Source organism: Erythranthe guttata, chromosome 8, assembly GCF_056151865.1.
Source record: "Erythranthe guttata isolate IM_541 chromosome 8, IM_541, whole genome shotgun sequence".
In the NCBI taxonomy this organism is placed as follows: domain Eukaryota; kingdom Viridiplantae; phylum Streptophyta; class Magnoliopsida; order Lamiales; family Phrymaceae; genus Erythranthe; species Erythranthe guttata.
The window spans coordinates 2,485,119-2,505,013 of record NC_142540.1 but is presented as its reverse complement, the minus strand read 5'-3'; the positions used below and the strand labels follow the sequence as shown (position 1 = coordinate 2,505,013).

At 34.3% G+C, this 19,895-nt stretch overlaps 4 protein-coding genes across 5 annotated transcripts; 2 read left to right on the top strand and 2 right to left on the bottom strand.

Moving 5' to 3' along the window:
• Positions 1-3,652: 3,652 nt before the first annotated feature.
• On the top strand, positions 3,653-4,818 carry LOC105975575 (membrane-associated kinase regulator-like protein). The gene is made up of 2 exons (XM_013000779.2): positions 3,653-4,438; positions 4,522-4,818. Exons 1-2 carry the CDS (start codon positions 3,818-3,820, stop codon positions 4,534-4,536), a joined length of 636 nt encoding a protein of 211 aa, XP_012856233.2. The 5' UTR covers positions 3,653-3,817; the 3' UTR covers positions 4,537-4,818.
• Positions 4,819-5,560: 742 nt separating this feature from the next.
• Positions 5,561-9,315, bottom strand: LOC105972881 (B3 domain-containing protein Os01g0234100). Of its 2 annotated transcripts, XM_012997862.2 has the most exons (8): positions 9,152-9,315; positions 8,793-9,028; positions 8,611-8,706; positions 7,568-7,602; positions 7,324-7,477; positions 7,031-7,237; positions 6,571-6,661; positions 5,561-6,481 (listed from the first exon to the last, which is right to left on the bottom strand). In XM_012997862.2, the coding sequence occupies exons 2-8, from the start codon at positions 8,964-8,966 to the stop codon at positions 5,736-5,738; spliced, it is 1,503 nt and encodes a 500-aa protein (XP_012853316.2). In that variant the 5' UTR covers positions 8,967-9,028; positions 9,152-9,315; the 3' UTR covers positions 5,561-5,735. The 2 variants fall into 2 exon arrangements, with proteins under 2 accessions (XP_012853316.2, XP_088677745.1); XM_088821619.1 differs by lacking the exon at positions 9,152-9,315 and having other exon boundaries at positions 7,568-8,248; positions 8,363-8,706.
• A 1,526-nt stretch (positions 9,316-10,841) lies between these two features.
• LOC105974828 (putative membrane protein At3g27390) lies at positions 10,842-14,931 on the top strand. Its single transcript, XM_012999993.2, has 9 exons — positions 10,842-11,581; positions 11,690-11,798; positions 11,922-12,114; positions 12,206-12,339; positions 12,469-12,757; positions 12,904-13,010; positions 13,098-13,269; positions 13,622-14,067; positions 14,558-14,931. Exons 1-9 carry the CDS (start codon positions 11,497-11,499, stop codon positions 14,778-14,780), a joined length of 1,758 nt encoding a protein of 585 aa, XP_012855447.2. The 5' UTR covers positions 10,842-11,496; the 3' UTR covers positions 14,781-14,931.
• A 2,527-nt stretch (positions 14,932-17,458) lies between these two features.
• Positions 17,459-19,333, bottom strand: LOC105972870 (cyclin-dependent kinase inhibitor 3). Its single transcript, XM_012997854.2, has 4 exons — positions 18,648-19,333; positions 18,392-18,471; positions 18,017-18,208; positions 17,459-17,894 (listed from the first exon to the last, which is right to left on the bottom strand). Exons 1-4 carry the CDS (start codon positions 18,948-18,950, stop codon positions 17,819-17,821), a joined length of 651 nt encoding a protein of 216 aa, XP_012853308.2. The 5' UTR covers positions 18,951-19,333; the 3' UTR covers positions 17,459-17,818.
• Between the last annotated feature and the right edge of the window lie 562 nt (positions 19,334-19,895).

Sequence of the window (19,895 nt, the reverse complement as noted above, 5' to 3'; positions counted from 1 at the left end):
GATTGCCTTTTGGATTTCGCTGAAACTTCTATGGGTTTTAAGCTGTATTATTGATAATTAAATCATAATAAATAAATAAATAATTGTACTTACTATATGCTTTTTAATTCTCGTTTAATAAATCTAGATAATTCGTGCATGTGTGATAGACTGATAGTTACGTACGGATTGAGTTTTGTGTATGTGTGTGTGTGTGTGTAAGTTATCTATGTTGTTCTTATTTGTTTTTAAATGTGATTTTGTAGGTATTTATAAATATTTGTTGATTTTTTTTTCCTGAATGTACGCTTTCGATTTACGTTTATACACAATATTCTTGATGATTCGATGTGGCGGTTCCACATGATTTATTCAAGTTTATTTCAATATAGTTAACTAGGTAAGTCAGCTGAAGCCTCGTTTGTTTACCTTTATCGGATAACATTGAATTAGGTGAGATTGGATTGATATCCCACTGACTAATTAATTATTTATTTAGTAAGATGTTTGATTCGTTAGATAAGTTGATATCCCACCGAGTAATTAATTATTTAGTTAGTAAGCTTAATAACACTAAGGTGGTGTTTGCAAAAGTTTATTTAAAAGTAGAAGTTAGTAATTGTAAGTTAAGTTGGAATTACATGCTTATTTCTAAATGTCGAGGGCGTTTGCAAATTAGCTGAAAAATCAACTGAATTAGAAAAAAACAGGTAAATTGGTGTTTTTAAAATTATAGCTTAAAAGCTTATTTCAAGAGAAGTAAAAGTAAAAGTTTGTTTTGGAAACACTTAAAAACAGATAATGTGTAAAAAGAAAAGCACATAGTCTACTTTTAAAAGTATTTGCAAACACCACCTAAGTAACCAAGGAGAGGGCTAATATGATTAATTAGATAGGTTGACTAATTTATTATCGTGTGTAAATGTACATAAATGAATTAGTGTTGGCGGTCAATTCATGTAGTAAAAAGTCAAACCGAATTTATTTATTTTATTTTGCATAAAATTAGTTTTGAAATGAGATATGGGCTTTTTCGTATTATGTAGCCCAATAGTAAAAAGAGGGCACTGGGCCTCTGTTAATTTACTTATTTATCCAGTCAAAGGCAATTAAAATAATATTCCTGCAATATACCAGTAAAAGAAAATAACGTAAATTATTGTTCAACCAAAAGCGCGTAATACTGTATATTTAGGATTAAAAAATAAATAAATAAATGTTATTGTTTTAGTACAAGTTAATATAAAAATGGGATTCACGTGGTCCCCGAAGGATCCGGGAATTCTCATTGAAAAAAGGATCCAACAAGTCAAAGTTGAGTCAACTGTGACCGCTACACGATATATGCCAGCCAATGTTCCTGGAACTCTCCTCACATCTCACTTCTTATCCTAAATATTTACACTTTCTCTCTCTAAAAGTACAACGGAAAATGACACTTACACACACACACACACCTTTGTGAAAAACAATTAATTAATAAAAAAGAATTGGAGATATAAATTAGGGTTTCAAGTTTATGATTCGAAGTCAATAAGGGGATTAATTATATAAATAAAATAATATGTATAGGGACTAATAGCTAATTAAACTATATATTTGGCATGAAAATGTCTATATATGCATGAGTCAATCATTCAAATAAAAATGGTTTATATTTTATTAAACCTTATTATTCACCAGCTCGGAATCGTTTTGTAGATGCTACATACGGCGAAATATATCGAATGATTCTGTATCATTGATTTACACGCAATAACAAACACACCTATGTGTATGTGCGCTAGCTAGCTTAGCGACTTATTACTTTTGTAAAATCACTCAATGATTTTCATCAGGTGTCTCATCTCATAGACGGCGAGTCAGCCCATACATATTTACCTTCCATAAAATTAAATTAAAAAAAATGTATTACACCTAAAAAAAAATATAGAATAATAATTTAAAAAAAAAAAATTGAAATCATGTTTTTCCAAAAACAATGAACACAAATATTTGGCTATTGAGAAAGCTGTTGTTCCATACTTGAAAAGGACTCATTGTAGCTTTCATTGCCAGCAGTACTTGAAACTGTTACTCCCAACCATTCATAAATCTGCCATCTTTTTTTTCTTCTTCTTCTCATCAAACACAATATTCATCATCAATTCATTCATATATATATATCATCTATTTATTTATCAAATTAAAATTAAAAATCATTCATCATTTAATTATCTGTCTCCTCCATTTATTGCACCTGGTGGATTGATCCACCACCCCCACTCTCGACCATACATGAAAATATGTTATATATATAGTAGACTTTCTTTTTTCTGCTGTATCTAACCCTACTTTATAAATAAATAAATAAATAAATAAATGTAGTACAAAACAATATTCAAATTTTGAAAAGCCCTCCTTCTTCACCTTGGTCCTTGGCCACATAATTATGTAAGTATTATATTGCTTGTATTTATCCCCACTCTTTTTATAATGTTTATGTGAAATTAAACAAGTGAACTTTTTATAGTTTGTATTATTTCTTCGTGGGAGATAATTAATTAAGTAATTAACACGTTCACCCTTACGGTGTCAAATTTAGTGGAATCTTCTACAGTTTGTACCCGTTTTATCTCATTAGAACTCCACATTTCGAAAATGATCATAAGATGTGTCTCTTTGTAAATATCAGACTGTGGTAAATCATAATTAAACTGCATTTTTGCACAAAACGAGTACAAACTAGAGAACATTCCACAAAATCTAGAAGATTTTGTTAAATTTGACAACATAAAGATGAACGTGTAAGAAAATTCATAATTGAAGAGTAGTTCTAATCACCCAAATATGAAGATTTTTCGTAATTTAACCTTAACTTAGAAGACAACTGTAATTTAAACAATATAATATGCACCAGATGTTTCGTGAATAAATAGATATTACCCCACTTACATCCGTAATCGAGGTGTTCCCACTTGATCGAACTAACTTCTAGATGTTAAAATCCATGTCTCCAAATTTTGAAGGAAAACGGCAGAATAATTTCGAACCCTATTCACCGTTGAAGGAAGTTTGAATCAATAATAATAAAATTATTATTATTATTATTATTATTTATGTTTTGTAATGGGAAACAAAAAAAAGTTGTGTACTAAGATTTGATTTGGTCAAACGAGTGGTTTTGATTTACTTTTTATGTTATGATTTGAATCCAAAAAAAAAGAAAAAGAAAAAAATAGCCAAAAGAGTACTCTTCGAAGAATGTTTTATAGTAAGGAATCTTGGTCATGGGGAAACCGAAAAACACAAACACTGAGCGAAGTGACAACCTAATTTCGCTTCTTTCCCATGCCCACAACAAATTAAATCTCCCGGTATTTATCCATTTTTCTTTTCAATTAATTTTATTAAATAAATGATAAATAATAATAATTTCAAAAGATTCCCTTTTTTTATTTATTTATTTAATGATTTCTTGTAATAATTACGATTTTGCCATATGGATAATGAATCTAACTAGTAAACACACAGGTTTAATGAACTTTCTTTATATCACTTAAAATAATTGATTGAATATGTCAGGAGAGAGAAAGAAGAGAGAGAAGTAAGTGTACATGAGAAAAAAAGAAAGAAGAAAAAAGGAAGGTCCCCCCTCATCTGATATAAATACAAACATCTACTGCTGCACTGTAACAGCAATAGAGGGTCCCCTGTCAAATTTATTTATTTTAGAGAGAGAAACAAGAGAGAGAGAGAAGGAATTGATTTTCTTTTATAATTTTGAATATTGATTGGGATACAAATTAAATTATCCACCACCACCATATGTTGTTGGCTCTGGTTAGTTTTCCATGGCATGTTTAGAAAAATGTACAACAACCAAAACCCAGAGCACAACAACAACAACAACAACAAAGCTACTGGGCTGCCTCCTCCCACCATGACCAGCCCTAGAATTTCTTTCTCCAACGACTTTGTCGAATCATCTCAATACTCCAATTCCAATTCCAATTTCAATTTCAATTCCCACCACCAGATACGGGCGGCCGCCGCCGCGTACAGGGACGCGCCGGTGTCGTCGGACTTCGAGTTCTCCGTCACCAATTACTCGATGATGAGCGCCGACGAGCTCTTCTTCAAAGGGAGGCTTCTCCCGCTCAAGGAGAGCTGCTGCAGCAGTAACGGCACTTATAACGGCGGCAAAACCACCACACTCAGAGACGAGCTCGAACAGAACGAAGAAGAAGAGGAAGAGGATGGCGGCGGGGGGAGCAGCGGTAACGGCAATAACGACGGCGGTAGTTTCTCTTTGAGGCCGCCGAAAAATCCGACGCGGTGGAGGGGTTTCCTCGGCCTCAGAAAATCACACATCGGCTCTAAGAAATCCGACAAGTCCGCCGCCGCCGACAAGAGAAATACGACGTCGTCGTATAATCAACATGATGATGTCCAATGCAGCAGCAACAACAACTCCCAGGTTGGTTTATTAAATTCTCGTGTTTTTCTTCTAATTTTTCTACACTGTTCTTTATATTAATTTGTTTTTGTTTTTTTTTCTAGGGTTTTGTTGATTGAGGAAGAAGGCAATTAATTTAGTTTGGGGTTTTATTTGTAAAGGGGGGTTTGGCAAAAATTTTGGGGGGAGAAGGCATAATATATAATGTTTATTGTAATATTATTAGTAGTGAAGTTGGAGTTTTGTTATTGTAGTAGTATGGTTCAGTTTTTCATCTTCTAATCTTTTGTAGTTTCTTTTGTTAATTAGCTGTCATGGATAATTTTCCTGTGTTTTTTTTCTAACTTTGATTCTTCCATTAATCATAACTATGATAACTTATCATTGCTTCTTTTTTATTTATTTTTTATTTTAACTTTTTGTGTTGTTAGCTGATTGAAGCCTATAGAACACAAAGGAGGGAGAAAGAAAAAAAAAACATCTTGTCACAAGATTTACTTCACAATTATCATTGTAATTTGTATTATTCAAATATTGAGTATATCACTAGATATTAAAAATTAGATGATACACCTAGTTATTTTATTTACATTATGTGATTTTTAAATTGATGATGAATTTGAATCATCGTAAATCTATTGGTATACTCGATACAATACATTGTATAGTAAAATACAATACATTGTATAGTAATAAATTAAAATGAGGAGGGAGTGGGAGCGTGTGGTGAAAGAAGTCAATGGTCAAGATGACAGCTAACACTACAGCTGGTGCGTGTGGCAGAGCATCACGTTGAAGGGAAAAAATAAAAATTTAATAAAAATTAAAAAAAAATTAAAAAAAAAATAGAGAGATTCAAAAAAATAAGATAAGGAGAAAAAAAGAAAAGAAAAGAAAAGAAAAAAGAATCAACTGACAAAGTGCAAATGGGTATTCTTACATAAATGTAGAGTGGTGACAGTAAAGTACTGTCCCGAATCCAGTTTCCCCTTTTGGTCAGAAATTCCATGTCACTGCATCTAACCTTCCTCCTCACTTCTCTACTATCACTGTCTCCTCTTCTCTACACTAATTCTTATACATTTATTTTAAATTAAATAAAATTAAAAAAAAAAACCTCCCTTTTTTCTTTCACATAGTAAATTGTGCTAAAATGATTTTATAAAAAAAAAAAAAAAGATTGTTCAATTAAGTTAAGGCATACAGTAACAAAATACTAACAGGTAATTAACTTAAAAAGCTCTATATGCTCTCTTTTTCCCATATCTACTAAAATAACACAGTCTATAATTGTACACATCCAAGAGAGAAAGAAACATTACCAAGGTGCATTAACCTCTTCTAGAAACTTCACTTCGTAGCTCTCCGCTTTCCTTTTCAAATCCTCGATTTCCCGATCGTATTTTTCGCACGCTTCCTTCAATTCGTCTATCTTTGTTTCAAGCTTCTTGATTTCATCTTCGGTGAGACTTTTGTCGTTATGGACTTCCCAGTACCGTCTGATCTCGAATGCATCTTCCGAATCGAAGGCCAGAGTTAGCAAGTGATTTAGACGGGCCCGCAAAAAGCCCACGTTCAGGCCCAACAGTTCGAATGACCTCAGCGACTTTTCCCACACTTCGAAATCCTTCCTTGGAGTGGTGAGTTTGCAGCTTTTTATACAATTGGCAATGTTGATTGTTTGATCGATTATTCCACATGCTAGCTTGGTGTAGAGGCCTGGAAGGAGACGTTCGTGGAGGTACGCGTTCTTGCTGGAACAGAGTTCGTAGTATTTTCGACGAATTTGTTCCGGTAATTCGGAATCTATGCACACTCCATTCACTACGATGTGAAAATCTTCGAAGGTTTTGACATCTTTAAAATTAAATGAAGATTCGTTGAATTTGGTGCACTCCAGAACTTCTGACGCCACCTCATCGCTGTCGTTTCCGGAATGTTCTTCGGGCTGTTTTTCTGGATGGGACCCAAACGAGGATTCGTTGCGTTTCTTCTTGTGCACAATTTTCAAGGGTAGGGATTTTCGGTGCCTCCTCTTCTTGATTTGCGCATCCATACTTGCCTCTGTTATAACTTATAGTTACCAAATTATTTCGATATTAGGAAAAACGAGCAAGCATTTGAAATAAGCAAAATTGGGCAACAAAACTGACCCGCGTCGTTTTGCTTTGTCTGAGAATCCAAAATTAGAAGGCTAAGAGCACCATCGACCTCCGTCAAATCGTTTGCCCTTATTATGTATACCTACAGAATGCGTATAAAATATTAGGAAAGACTCAAGGCAGAAAGAAGTTTTTTCACAACTCAAAACAAAATTGTACAATCAGCATCCAATGGCACATATCAAGGACGTACGAGTGGAAAACATGCAAATTACTCCTCATGATCAACAAATCCGAAAATTTGACAATTGACACAATTGCCTGTTTTGAAACGAATTAGATGGTTCATAAGAAATGCAGACTGAGAAATTCAATGAAAATTCTACACTCGGAAGTTAAACGAATTTTCTTAGATAGTAGAAAACATACTGAAACGCATCTTTCTGAAAATAAATTTACCGAATCCTCAATGAAAAATAAGACGAGGTGAATGTTAGATAAAAAATTATACCTTAAATCTGCAAGGCCCAATCAGTTGGAAGATCAGAACATCTCCTTCGAGCAATTTGCTTCCAGCAACAAACTTCCTCCATCCAGCACTTAGACCCGTCTTATTCGCGATATATTTAACCGGAAACTCTTCACCATTTTCATTTTCGAGAATGACCATAGTGTCCTCACTAGGTAAATATACCTTGCAGAAGGGCACAGGTAGACCCTGCAAAACAAATGGTACTTAAAGTGGAAAGTCTCTGGTCAAGATAAAATTCCAAGGCGTAAATAATATAAACCCTCCAAATGTACCATCCAGAAACAACTGCCAACATGTGATCTGACTAAAAATTTCAAGAAATTAGGCTGGTCGTTGCTCAGACTCGACTGCACCTCCTCTGCTCGAACCATCGTAGGTGAGTTTGATTGGGCATTGCTTGACCGACCAAATGTGCAATCTACTTTTCTGCTTCAAACATGCAGGTTATTGTGTCATAACAATGTACAGAACGTACTTTCTAGGCAAGGTTTGTGTAGTTTATGTTGTCGAACTAACCTCATCAATGCTGCTGCATGACCTGGCGGCGTAACCTGCTCAGGAAATTTTCAAGAATCATTGAATCAGTGCAAATAAAAAGAAGACAACGATCAATCATGCCAGGCCTCGTTCGGTTGCCAATATAGGATTAGCCAAGATTAAATAATCTAATGAAACGCAATTGTATTACTGGACCATGAAAGGTCCCAAAAAAAACTCCCTAAAAAAGAAGATAAGACATGATAACATAATATTTCCAGGTTGACCCAGGAAGTTATTGGGTTTATACCAAACATCAAACATAATCCAATTATTTAGTTAATCATGGTTAATCTCCCCAACCAAACGAACCCTCAGTTATTACTTGTGGACGGCTGACTAATATTCATATTTTCTTAATCCAAACCAACATTATGTTGGGGAATCTTATATGCATTCTACCATTTAAGAGAAAGTAATATGATGTAGAATAACTGATTGGTTCTTGCTCTTTCTTGTTACTGTCAAATAATTACATATGTGCTTTCGTTTATCCACTGAGAGCTCTTTCATTAGTTGAACTTGTTAGAATAACGCTCTTGCCATCTAACAATCTTAGCTTATGAAAAAGAACCAGAAAGAGATCGAATTCCACTAAGAGAAGCAGTAGGACATTGTAAAATGAAGGAACGAGACAAGATCAAACTTCAATAAGATAAGCTGAATGAATTCAGTGAGAGAAAGTTGGATTTGTTAATAATGATTGGTTAAGAGAGTTACAGGGTTTCATCGCATAAGATTCGTCTTTTACAGGTCATGCAAAAGCATATTCACATGCCCATGTCGCCTATCTCAACTCCAACAAGCCATAGAATAGATTACTATAGATAAACTGTATTACAACAAAGAAGCTATATCGAAAGGGCTCGTGCACCGAGATGTAACAACATCGAAACGAGTTAACCTTATTAAGTTATCGAAAGGGCTCGTGCACCATATGACAAACTGCAATGCAATCAAGCAGTCTACCAATTAAGTACTGAGAACATTAAAACAAAATAAAAAAATAACAGAAAACTCACATCTTTTGATTTAGAAGAAGAGGAATTCTTCTTCCTCACCCGAATAATCGGTACAAAGTCGTCGATCAACTCCTTCGGCTTCCTCTTCCTCTTGCCCTAGAAATCACCAAACCAGATCTGACATCAATTCAGCGTACCGACAAACGCAACATAAAATTCACAGAAAAAACAAAAAAACTCACGGAAACAAGCATGGGGTGGAAAGCATTAACCAGAGGAAGCTCCTGGTGCGGCGAATTCTCCATCTCGGGCGAAACACGAATCTGAGGTTCCTCCTCCATTTCATCAATCTTCAGGTTTTCCCCTTTCATAAGTCGCTGACTCTCTGGACTCTGGTGGAGTATCTTCAGTTTCATTTCCTCTTCAATTTACACTCAGTCGAACAAAGGCAGAAGAGAGAGAAACTCTTCCGGGTTTTCTTTTTTTACAGTAACGACAACAAGTTGGAGCAAGAAAAAAAAAACTGGAAAAATTAGTAAAATTCAGTAAATCAGGCCCCCCGGCGGAAACGGGGATTAGCTTGCAAACAAAAGAAAAAAACCTGTCGGCGTTGTAATTTGCGGCCGGGTGTTGGAAACCTGGACCCTGGAGCCTGGATAATTAATATGCGTGCGAATAGAGAGAGCGATCAGGAGCAGAGGCTACTACTATAGTAGTACTATGACTATCACTTGAGAATCTATTTAGTAATTTCCATTTCAATTTGGAAATTTCATTTTTTAGGAGAAATAAATTGGGGAAAACAATAGGGGTATTTTGGTAATATTTTTTGACTGTGTATTTTGATTTCGGCTCGATTATCGTACGTGGCACCTTGAAATAAAATTATTAAATTTATTGGTAACGAACGACAAACAATTTTTTTAGACGTACCATAACGATCTTTTTAATTTAGAGGTACTTGATTTTGAGTCCTTAGTTTGTTATGAGTAAAATTAATGATTTTAGTTTAAAATTTTTTGATGGAATAACATTTTAATAGTATTATAATGAGGGTTTAGTCGTATTATATTATTAATTAATAATGTAGCTATTTACATGTGATATAAATTTCTCGTGTCATTGAAACTTCTAAATAAATCTCAAAATAATTATGTTAGGGAGGTTATAAAAGAGGTGAAAATGGTACATCCATCGTCCGAGTCGAATGGGTGTATCCCCGTAAAATGCCGAGGTGCATTCGATGCAGTGGTAGAACCAAAGTGGAGAGAGAGAAAGAGAGAACAAAGATCATAAATTAGCGTCTCGAAAGATACGGAGGTTAAATACCTCGAATGGATGGTGTGGATCAAAGCGGTGAGAATTAATCTACAGTTAAGATTGAAGTTCTATAACGTTCGCATGGTTTAGCAGATCACTTAGGCCGTTTGTGTTACTGGGCTTGGGGTGTTGGGCCGCCTTAAAGGAGAATAGGTTGATGAGTTGGATTCAATAATCATTGGGCCCAAAATCCGACAATATTCTCTAGCGATGATTCCGATTGAATTGAAAACCGGCAAAAAAATTACTTTTCGGACTCCGTCGGTAAATCCGACGAGTACAAACTTAATAAAGTTGCTACGTCGGTGAAATATCTCCTACTCTCGTTGTCTCCGAGCAAACCCGTCAGCTTTTTCTTGTCCGATGGTACATAGCGCACCGGAATATATAACATTATTTACTTATTATTATTATTGTATTTATTTATTTAATTATTATTATATATTATATTATTATTATTATTATTATTATTATTATTATTATTATTATTATTATTATTATAAAAATATGTGGGACAAGGCTATTTTGACCAAAAAAAAAAAGTAGTCTGAATTAAAAAGGGAAACAACATGGCAAGGCTTGTGCAGCTGCCAACTTGAACCGCACGCCATGCGAGTTACGTGTACCTGCAACGACGTCCGTCCGATGACTTGATATTGTCTTATCGTGACCGTTTAATTTTGCATTTCTAGAGATACAAAAAGACACTTGAGAATTATATTGACTTCACGCGGCCACACGGTCGTCTAATAATGAAGAAAAGTAGAAGGGAACAGTCAATCAAATTAATTAAATATACATAGGAAAATATGATGAAATTAATATACTAATTACGCCATATATTTCAAATTGGTAGACTTATTTCATATAATATAATATTGTATTAAATACATTTTTTTCTAGGGGTTCATTAGATATACACCACTCACATGAAAAATATATAAGAATAGATCCACCCGTAAAAATCTCACTCTTATTGGCTCCAACCTCAATTATTAGTTATCTTATTGCCTCGCTAAATAATAAATGATATTTTAGTCTTTCTCTAATTGGATGTATTTTCGAAAAATAAGATATACTATTTCTAAATACGGTTCAAAATTACTCGATAATCTGAAGAAAAAAAAAAGTTGCTCTTTCTCAAGGTATTTCTCATAAAATAATTTAATGAATAGAACAAATCAAGATTTTTATTATCTTTTAATTGTTTTAGTATTTATTTACTATTGAAATAAAAATCAATTCCTCAAATCTCAATTGATCCCCTTCCCAGTTCCCACCAAAAAATAATTAATTAATTTAATTGTCACGATCATTAGTAGTTCTTGATATCTTGGAAGTATTGCTAAAAAAAAATAATAATTCTTGGAAGTAATCATATACATATATATAACAAATAACACCTCATTCTGATATTTCTATATGGTTGACGTATTGCTGTCTAATGCTGGCTTGGTTCTCAATTTCTCTATCTTTCTTCTTTGAAACTTCTTAAATTAAATCTCTTTTCAAATTCTTCTTCTTCTTCTTCTTCTTCTTTGTTCTCTCTCTCTCTCTCTCTCTCTCTCTCTCTCTCTCTCTCTCTCTCTCTCTCTCTCTCTCTCTAACTTTCTCTTACAACTAAGCATGGCAAATAGCTTGAAAGATTGGGTGAAAACATTCTATGTGGTTTTTGCATTTTGCTCAGTCCTCTGTTTTGGCGCCCTTAAAAGTCAGTTCTTGAATTTATTGCTTCTATTTATTTATTATTTTATTTTTTTAATTGTTTCTTATTTGATCATTGTTTTTTTTTTTTTTTTTTTTTGTTAAACTGCTGCAGGTTTGCTAGTTGGTCCTATTGCTGCTCTGATATTGAGTTTAGGGAATTTAGGGGTTATTTTAGGCCTTTTCCCTGCACATGTTGCCTGGACAGTTTTCACCCTTGTCAAGTAATTATTAATTCCTTTAAGTTTTATTAATTTACTGGTTTAATTATTGCAATTGGGTTTTTTTTTTTTTTTAATATATATAACTTGGGTTTTGCATTTCTTGAATAAATTCATGTTAAACAGAACAAACAGGTTTGATGCACCTCTAAAAGTTGCAATATTGCTAGGATTGCCTGCCCTTTTGGCCCTCTGGTTAGCTCTTAGCATAGCTATTAGTGGTCTTGTTGCAATTGGATATGGTTTCTTCACTCCTTGGGTTTCTTCTTTCGAAGCCTTCCGACTCGAACACGAATCCAAATTCTTACATTGCATCGTGGTACGGCGGCGTGATTTAATCTCCGCCCGTTTCTTAATTTATTAATCTCTGTTCGTTTCTTGAAAAATAAATTATTTTTTCGAATTTTTAGGATGGGACATGGGGGACAATCAAGGGTAGTTGTACCGTCGTTCGTGATTTTGCCGACTTATGTTATCATTCGTATCCGCTCTATTTAAAGGAGCTTCGCGAAAATCCCACTTCTAACGAGCTTCAACCTCTTAGGTAAATAAACTTTTTTCCCAATACATCTTGTCGAAAAATGAAAAATTGATGAATTTTATGTCCGACCGGTTAGACAACTAGCGTATATTTCAAGATTACCATGATTTTTTACGTAAAAAATATTTTCAGGTTTATTCATGTGCCTGCATGCATAATCGTCGGCATTATAGGCCTTATTGTCGAAATTCCTCTATACGCAGCTATTGCAATAGTAAAGAGTCCGTATATGTTGTTCAAAGGGTGGCATAGGCTATTGCACGATTTAATCAGCAGAGAAGGCCCGTTTTTAGAAACCGCTTGCATTCCGATTGCTGGTTTGACAATAATTATGTGGCCCCTTATTGTCGTGGGAAGCATCTTAATGGCTATATTTACGAGCTTTTTCATCGGATTATATGGTTCGATAGTCGTATATCAGGTTTATATTATTATTATTATTATTATTATTATTATTATTATTATTATTATTATTATTATTATTATTATTATTATATATATCCTATTCAATAAAGGGTCTTACTTCATTATTTTTTCGTACGATTTAATTTTAACGTACTAATGCAGGAAAGATCCTTCCGGAGAGGTATAGCTTATGTGATTGCTATGGTGGCAGAATTCGACGAGTATACTAATGATTGGCTTTATCTTCGAGAGGGCACAATCTTCCCAAAGTAATAAATTCGATGAGATTTTTTATTTTTTTTAATTTATTTATTAAATTATCTACAATTATGCTTACTAGCTAACTTGAAAACCAGACCAAAATACAGAAAGAAGCGGCAATCAAATTCTGAGCCCTCGGTTGGGAAAAATCAATCTTTACACGACAAATTCAATTCTGTTTTCACCGAATCTCCTGCGATGCTTGTTCCTAGCCTAACAGCATCGAGGTCTGTTAGGGAAGTTATAAAAGAGGTCAAAATGGTGCAGGTACGCCTTTTAACTAATCGCAACCGATGAACGGATATATATACAGTCTTGCATTTAACACCACCTGTGTTTACTCTAGTTGTTTAAAATAATTCCCCCTATTATTCAAACTTATTACCAAATTGCCCCTAAAACGCATCATTTATGAGGTTGTGTAGTGCTAAAAATGCATTATTGGGGTGTTTCTTCTAGCAATTCGGTATAACATAAAGGTACTAAAACGCAATAAAATCAAAGATTCTCGAGTAAATTTTAAAATCTCGTGTTTTATATTTGCAATAACCGATTAACAACGATTTAGTCATATTAAAAAAAAAAAAAGATAAATGATTTGGACAATATTTGATAACAGATATGGGGGAGCATGATGAAGGCGTGCGAAGTGAGAGGAACGGAGTTACTCGAATCGGGAGTGATAACACCAGTGGACCTCTCTGATTGGCTGAAAGCAAAGCATGCGAACGATGCAACCATTGTTGATGTAGGGTTGCCCTGTTTCTCATTTTTGCACACTCTTCTCGACTCCATTAAAGCTGGATCGAACGGTTTGATGCTATTGGACGGAACAGAGGTCAACCATTTGAACAGACCGCAGGATAGACTGTTGGACTGGTTTTTCCACCCCGTGATGGTACTCAAAGACCAGATTCGAGTTCTCGGGCTGGAAGAAGGTGAGATAAGGTATCTCGAGAAGATGCTGCTTTTTGGAGGTAATAAGGCGCGTGGCAATACTTGGGAAAACAGGAGTTTTCCGTTGGATCCTCTTCGAGGTGCTCAAATTGAAGGCATCAGTCGAAGGTAACAATTTTTTTTACGTAATTACTATTAATTTTCGTACGTTTCGCAATATAAAATCATAATAAAAATATTATACATTCTTGTGAAATCATTTTAATGCATATTATCATTACTTCGTTCGAGTAGTGAATGTTGTAAAAGCCCTTTAGAGAACTTTTTAGGGGGTTTATTGCATTCGGCACCCCTTTGGTTAGTCTAATTGTTAGAAAACTCCTAGTGTTTATCAATATTAGCATATAAACCCTCCCGTGATCCAATTTTATTAGCAAACCACTCCCTAAAAACACACAAAAACTTGGGGGGTTGTGTGTTAAAAAAATTGCCCCGTAGGGGTTTGTTTGCTAATATGTAATACCACCAGGAGTTTTTTAGCAATTCAGTATAACAAAAGGGTACTGAATGCAAATAAAGTCGAACTTTTAGTGTGTATTTGGTCCCTACGAAGAAAAAGAAAATACGGGTACCGACTGATTTGGTTTTTCGTTTGCAGAATGATGGGAATGAATAGAAGTATATCGAAGTTTCCGACTTATAGAAGGAGATATCGGCAAGTAGTGAAGGATCTGATTCATTCTATAGGCAAAGACGGTGTTACTATCAAATCGTTAGCAAAGGAGGGTTCGACGAGATCAACTAATTCTTCTTCTGCAACAAAGGAAAGTTTCACTAGATCGATTTCTTCGAGATCTATTGCTTCGATCGAGATAGTTTAAGTGAAAGGTTTCAGTTCTTTTTGTACATTTAGTTTGCAGAAATTCTCACTCTAGAAAAGCTTGCACAGTTTCTTTTTATTTTTTTATTTTTGGATTGTAAATAATATTGAATTAGAAGTATTTGTGAAATGTGATGATTACTAAAGCTGAATTCCGTTGTTTATTTATTATTATAAACTGGATTTTCCAATTCAAATCAAATTATCCGGTATTCCATTCGAGATTGTTTATTAAAAATTCGTTTGAGCTCAATTTGTTAGCATAAACCGAATGTGAATATATAATTTTTGTTCGATGGGCTACAAAGCTCGTATTGTGCTTAATAATTATTAGAAAAAAACAATAAAATATGTTTAAGAAAAATCAAGGTATTTAATGTTATTTCGACTTCAACTCAATTGTTTACCTACGTCGTTACTGATTTGGGACATAAATCAATCAAGGTTTAAGCGAAATTATTAATTTCTCGAAGTTTTATATATTGAACAAACTTGTCTACATCCGGCTTGTAATAATAATATTAGCCGCTATTTCCCCTTATTGGACGGAAATGGAATATATTAAAGAAAGCATTAAATTAAAGAGTTTACTTTGCTTTCATTAACTTCGACACCTCATCGGGATCCGAAACATGATTTATCAATGAATGTGAAACACTATGTCACTCTGTCAAATATCTATATTTTATTTTCCCTAAAGAAAAAAAAACATATAATAATTAAAAATATATTGTAGCTCAACTGGTTCCGGAGGTGGTAAGTTGGTGTAAGGTTCTAGGATCGAATCCTGACAGCTGCAGTGTGGAATTTCAACTCCAATGATTGTTGGTTCCTTGTGGGCACCACATCCATATATATTATGATTTATGAAGCATTGAAGTAGATAAAAAATAGAAAAATGAATATTATATACTCAAATTACTTTTTCCGAAAATATCCAATAATTAGTTACAAGTGATGGCTGAGTAATAATGTTATAGTAATGAGGGTAGTTGTAGTCACAATTAATTGAATAATTAAAAAGAAAATGGCATAATCACCACTTGGCATAATTATATATCCTGATGAAAGATTCCCCGCGCACATTAGCACCCGAATCAAATAGGAAGATGCCTCTAGAATCTCTTTGCATGTTCTCCCTTCTTTCTTGTTTTCTTTCTCTTACTTGTCCTAATCATTATCAACACACACACACACTCACACACACACACACACCATGTGATCAAGACAAACGTTCCCTCCTCAAATCCCAATATTATCTTACACTGAAATTTTTACATTCACCTTTCCTAAACTAATTAAATACCTCTCTCAACATATCTTGTTTTCTAAGTATTATTTATTACTGTAAAAACATCTAGTAATTATTATATCATGTGTTCTTATTCTATAGTTTTGATACTAACTAGGCAATTTAATATTGCAGTGAAAAAATAATAATTTAAACTGTTAAGTGCTACGAGTCTTTAATTTGCTCAAAAGTTTCCAAACATTAATTGAATTTTTCCGAATATTTTAAAAAAAATTGCGACAAGAATCCCGATAATTACAAAAAAATTCCATGCTTTCTGAACTCGAATTCCGATAAAATTAATTTTTTTTTTTTTTTTATTATCGTTTCTATCCGATTTTCATCGCCTAGTTGCATGCACCACCATATTTGAAAGAAATTTGACATAAGGATTACATGCAATTGAATTATCTGATCTTGCAATTGGATAAATTACTAAAGTGAAGAAGAAAAACATAGGGAATCAAAGTAGTTGGGGAATGGCCTAAAAGCTGGCTATAACTGTGTAGCTATATAGAGTAAGAAAACTTTGGCCTACCATCCCACCCATGTACACCTCTTTTCACTCTTATATGAGTGAACCCCAAAAACCAAGGACCACTACTTAATTCTCCACATATATATACATATATACACGCACCTATTTTTGTTTCCTTACCTTTGTGTAAAAAGTCTCTCTCTCTCTCTCTTAGTTAACTGATAGACACAAATGATTTTTTTTACAGATACAATAATATATATGCAAGTAATTATTCCAGTGGTTTCTAGTGCATGTATGATGTACCTCCAAGTTGGGGTTAAAGAAAATATTGAAGATTCAAGGTCCACAAATTGAATTAATTAGAAATTCACACACACACACACACTAGATGGGCACATGGGGTCGGATAATGAGCTTTCTCAATCTTCGGCACGTGTCCGTAGCTTACACGGCAAGCTCTCTGCTCTTCTATAGTGTTGCACTGTATACTCTCGCCCCCCCTCTTTCGAACTGTCACCCCCAAACCAAACGACTCTCACATGCATTTTTTTTTTTTTTTTGTGGATTAATTTTCATAATTGAGACAGAAATTAATAAAAAAAAAATACATAGTTTGTTGGAATAGTAGTTACATAATTTCAAAATATAGCAACTTACTAAAAAGGGCACCGAGTGTTGAGAAAAATGGAAAATTTGGGACAAGTTGGTACACGGAAAATTAATATGCTGCACCCGATTATTAACTAGTGAGTAATTCTTAACTATAGATCTACGTATAATCAAACGCACATCCATGTGTATGCGTGTTTAGTGGATGGTTACTAATCAACTTCATCTATGATTAATAAATATCGGGTGTAAATAAACCGGTGTAGCATATAACAAACCAGTCAAGAAAATTGATAACTGAAACAAAAGAGATTTTTATAAAGGGGTTTGGTTCTTCAATCTTTTTCCGTGTTGCAGAAACAAAGATTTAATTTCTAAAGAATTATTTCCCTTCAGATTCTTGATCTTCTTCACTAGAGTTGCTTACTAACTTGCAGAATATATATGCAGAAACTTGGAATAATTATTGAGACTAGCTATACATCTCATGATCTAAAAACATAAATTAAACCTAGTAGATCAATCCCTAATTAAGAACTTAAACTTTAAATTAGTGGAAAGAGAGTGAAATTACTGTAATATATGAGATTAATTAATTTATTAATACCCACTTTGATTTACTTGCTTGCTTGAATGAAATGATCCACTTTATTCTTCATCATGGTTTTAGTTGAATCTGAACCCACTCGTATCGCCCTTCCATTGGCTCGTCCTTCACTATATCGTAGTTATACCTGCATACATACATATACATACATATATACATACACGAACTCAGTACTACTGAATTATGGTTAATAAATTGGGTGAAAAAAATAAAAAAATCCGGTGCACGTAAAAGAGAGAGTAGTAGTACTTGTCGATGAATTGTTTCTGCAGATTATTTTCTGCCGCCGTGAAGAAATCTTCCAGTTCAGCCTCGGTCGGCATTTTCGCGGTGGCGGAACGCCGGCCGGAATTCGTCTCACGTGGTCGCGCCGTCGACTCCAGCTCGCCTGACTCAGATTGTACGTCGTCGCCGTCGCCACTCGAAGGCGTCGTTTCTCTACTGCAAAAAAAAATTACAAACGGTTTCTCAGCGAAGAAACACACAGCGCCTAAAAAGCGCAGCGGATTAAAAATTTAGTTCAAATTTTTTGGAGATTTGAATTTTTGAATTTGAAGAAACGTGTAAAGAAAAATCACTATATTTTGATTTAATTCAGAAAAAAAAAATGAATTATAATTTTACCGGTCTCTGATGATATCCACCGAATTGTCAGCCGCCGATATCGGGAAAAACTCCACGCTCACCTCGTTCTCTTGCTGTACCTGAGAAAAATAAATTAAAATAAATCAAAATTCAAAATAGCACTCTCGTTAATTATAGAATATATATATATAGTTAAAGCTCTGGACACGATATTCATTCCGCTGTCTGGCTGTAACTTCCATGAAAATAATATTTTAAAATAATTCCTGAATTAATTAATTAATTAATATATTACCTCCAGATCTAGGAAGCCGGAAATCTCCTTGGCCAACTCACTGATCGGTCTGCTACTTGAGCACCGACCGGAATTAACGCTCTCGCACGTCGAGTTCCAGGAACGCGCCGGTGAAGCCGAATTATCCGGCGTTGACAAGGTCAAACTCAAACGGCGTGTTTTCAGCTGAATTGACGATTTTGACAGCTCCGATTCCCCCAAGGCAGTTTTTCTCTTCCTAACTCCCGCCGCCGCCGTATCAACTGGCTTCTCCATCACCGCCGCCTCTCCTGATTCCTTGCACTTGCTCGCATACCTTCCCATGCGGAATTTTTTTTTCCTGAATTTAAATTAGTGATCCGATTATCAAATTATAAAAGGTTCTGCGCATCATAAATGTGGAATATTGTAGCTCCTAGAAAAGAAGTCGATCATTAATCTCTGCAATTCTTTTATTCCTCTGTGTGCACGTAGAGTACCGTGTTCTGGTGGAGACTATGGTGAACTGTCTGCTTTTTGCTGCGCTTTTTCTGTGACAGAGGTTTTTATAGAGAGAGAGAACTTTTTTAGAGAGAGAGAGAGAACGTGACAGTGAGTGATGGTGATAATGACGATGACGGAGATGCTTAAGCTCAGAGAATTCCGTTGAATGGTTCAGATTTTTGTTATGATTAGCTCCGTTAACGGTGACGGTAATCTTCGAGGCCTCCGTTAGACAGATCTAGCAGCGGCTGAAGCTATTAGAGTGGGACGGTATAGCTACCCGCTAAACATCTGACACGTGTATTTTCATGGTTCGTTAATGAACTAAATCTAAATTTCAAAAGTTTATCAAACATTATTTCCTTAACAAGACACGAAAATACACGAACACAGCGAGTTTTTTTATAATTTGATCATACTTTAGGGGTGATTGTAATTTATTCTAAATATAATTTCAATATTTTTTTATATACTTAATATTTATTAATAAATTTAAATAAACAAAGTATAATTTAAAAAAATAGAATTCAAGTTGAAACTAATGACGTGGTACTTGATTATATCATTTCTCTCTCTTTCTTGTAATATAGCAATTAGCACAAAGTAAACTTCTATTTATTGTTGAGATCACACGGATGCAGTGTGTTAATCTGGGCTTAGTTTGGTGTAAAGCTGGTATTAAGCGTTAAAGTTGTGGCTATTTTACTAGATGAAATGACAAAGTTACCCCCCACTAAAACATTATTAATAAGAGAGGTAATTAAAGCTAATTTTTCCTGCGTTTGA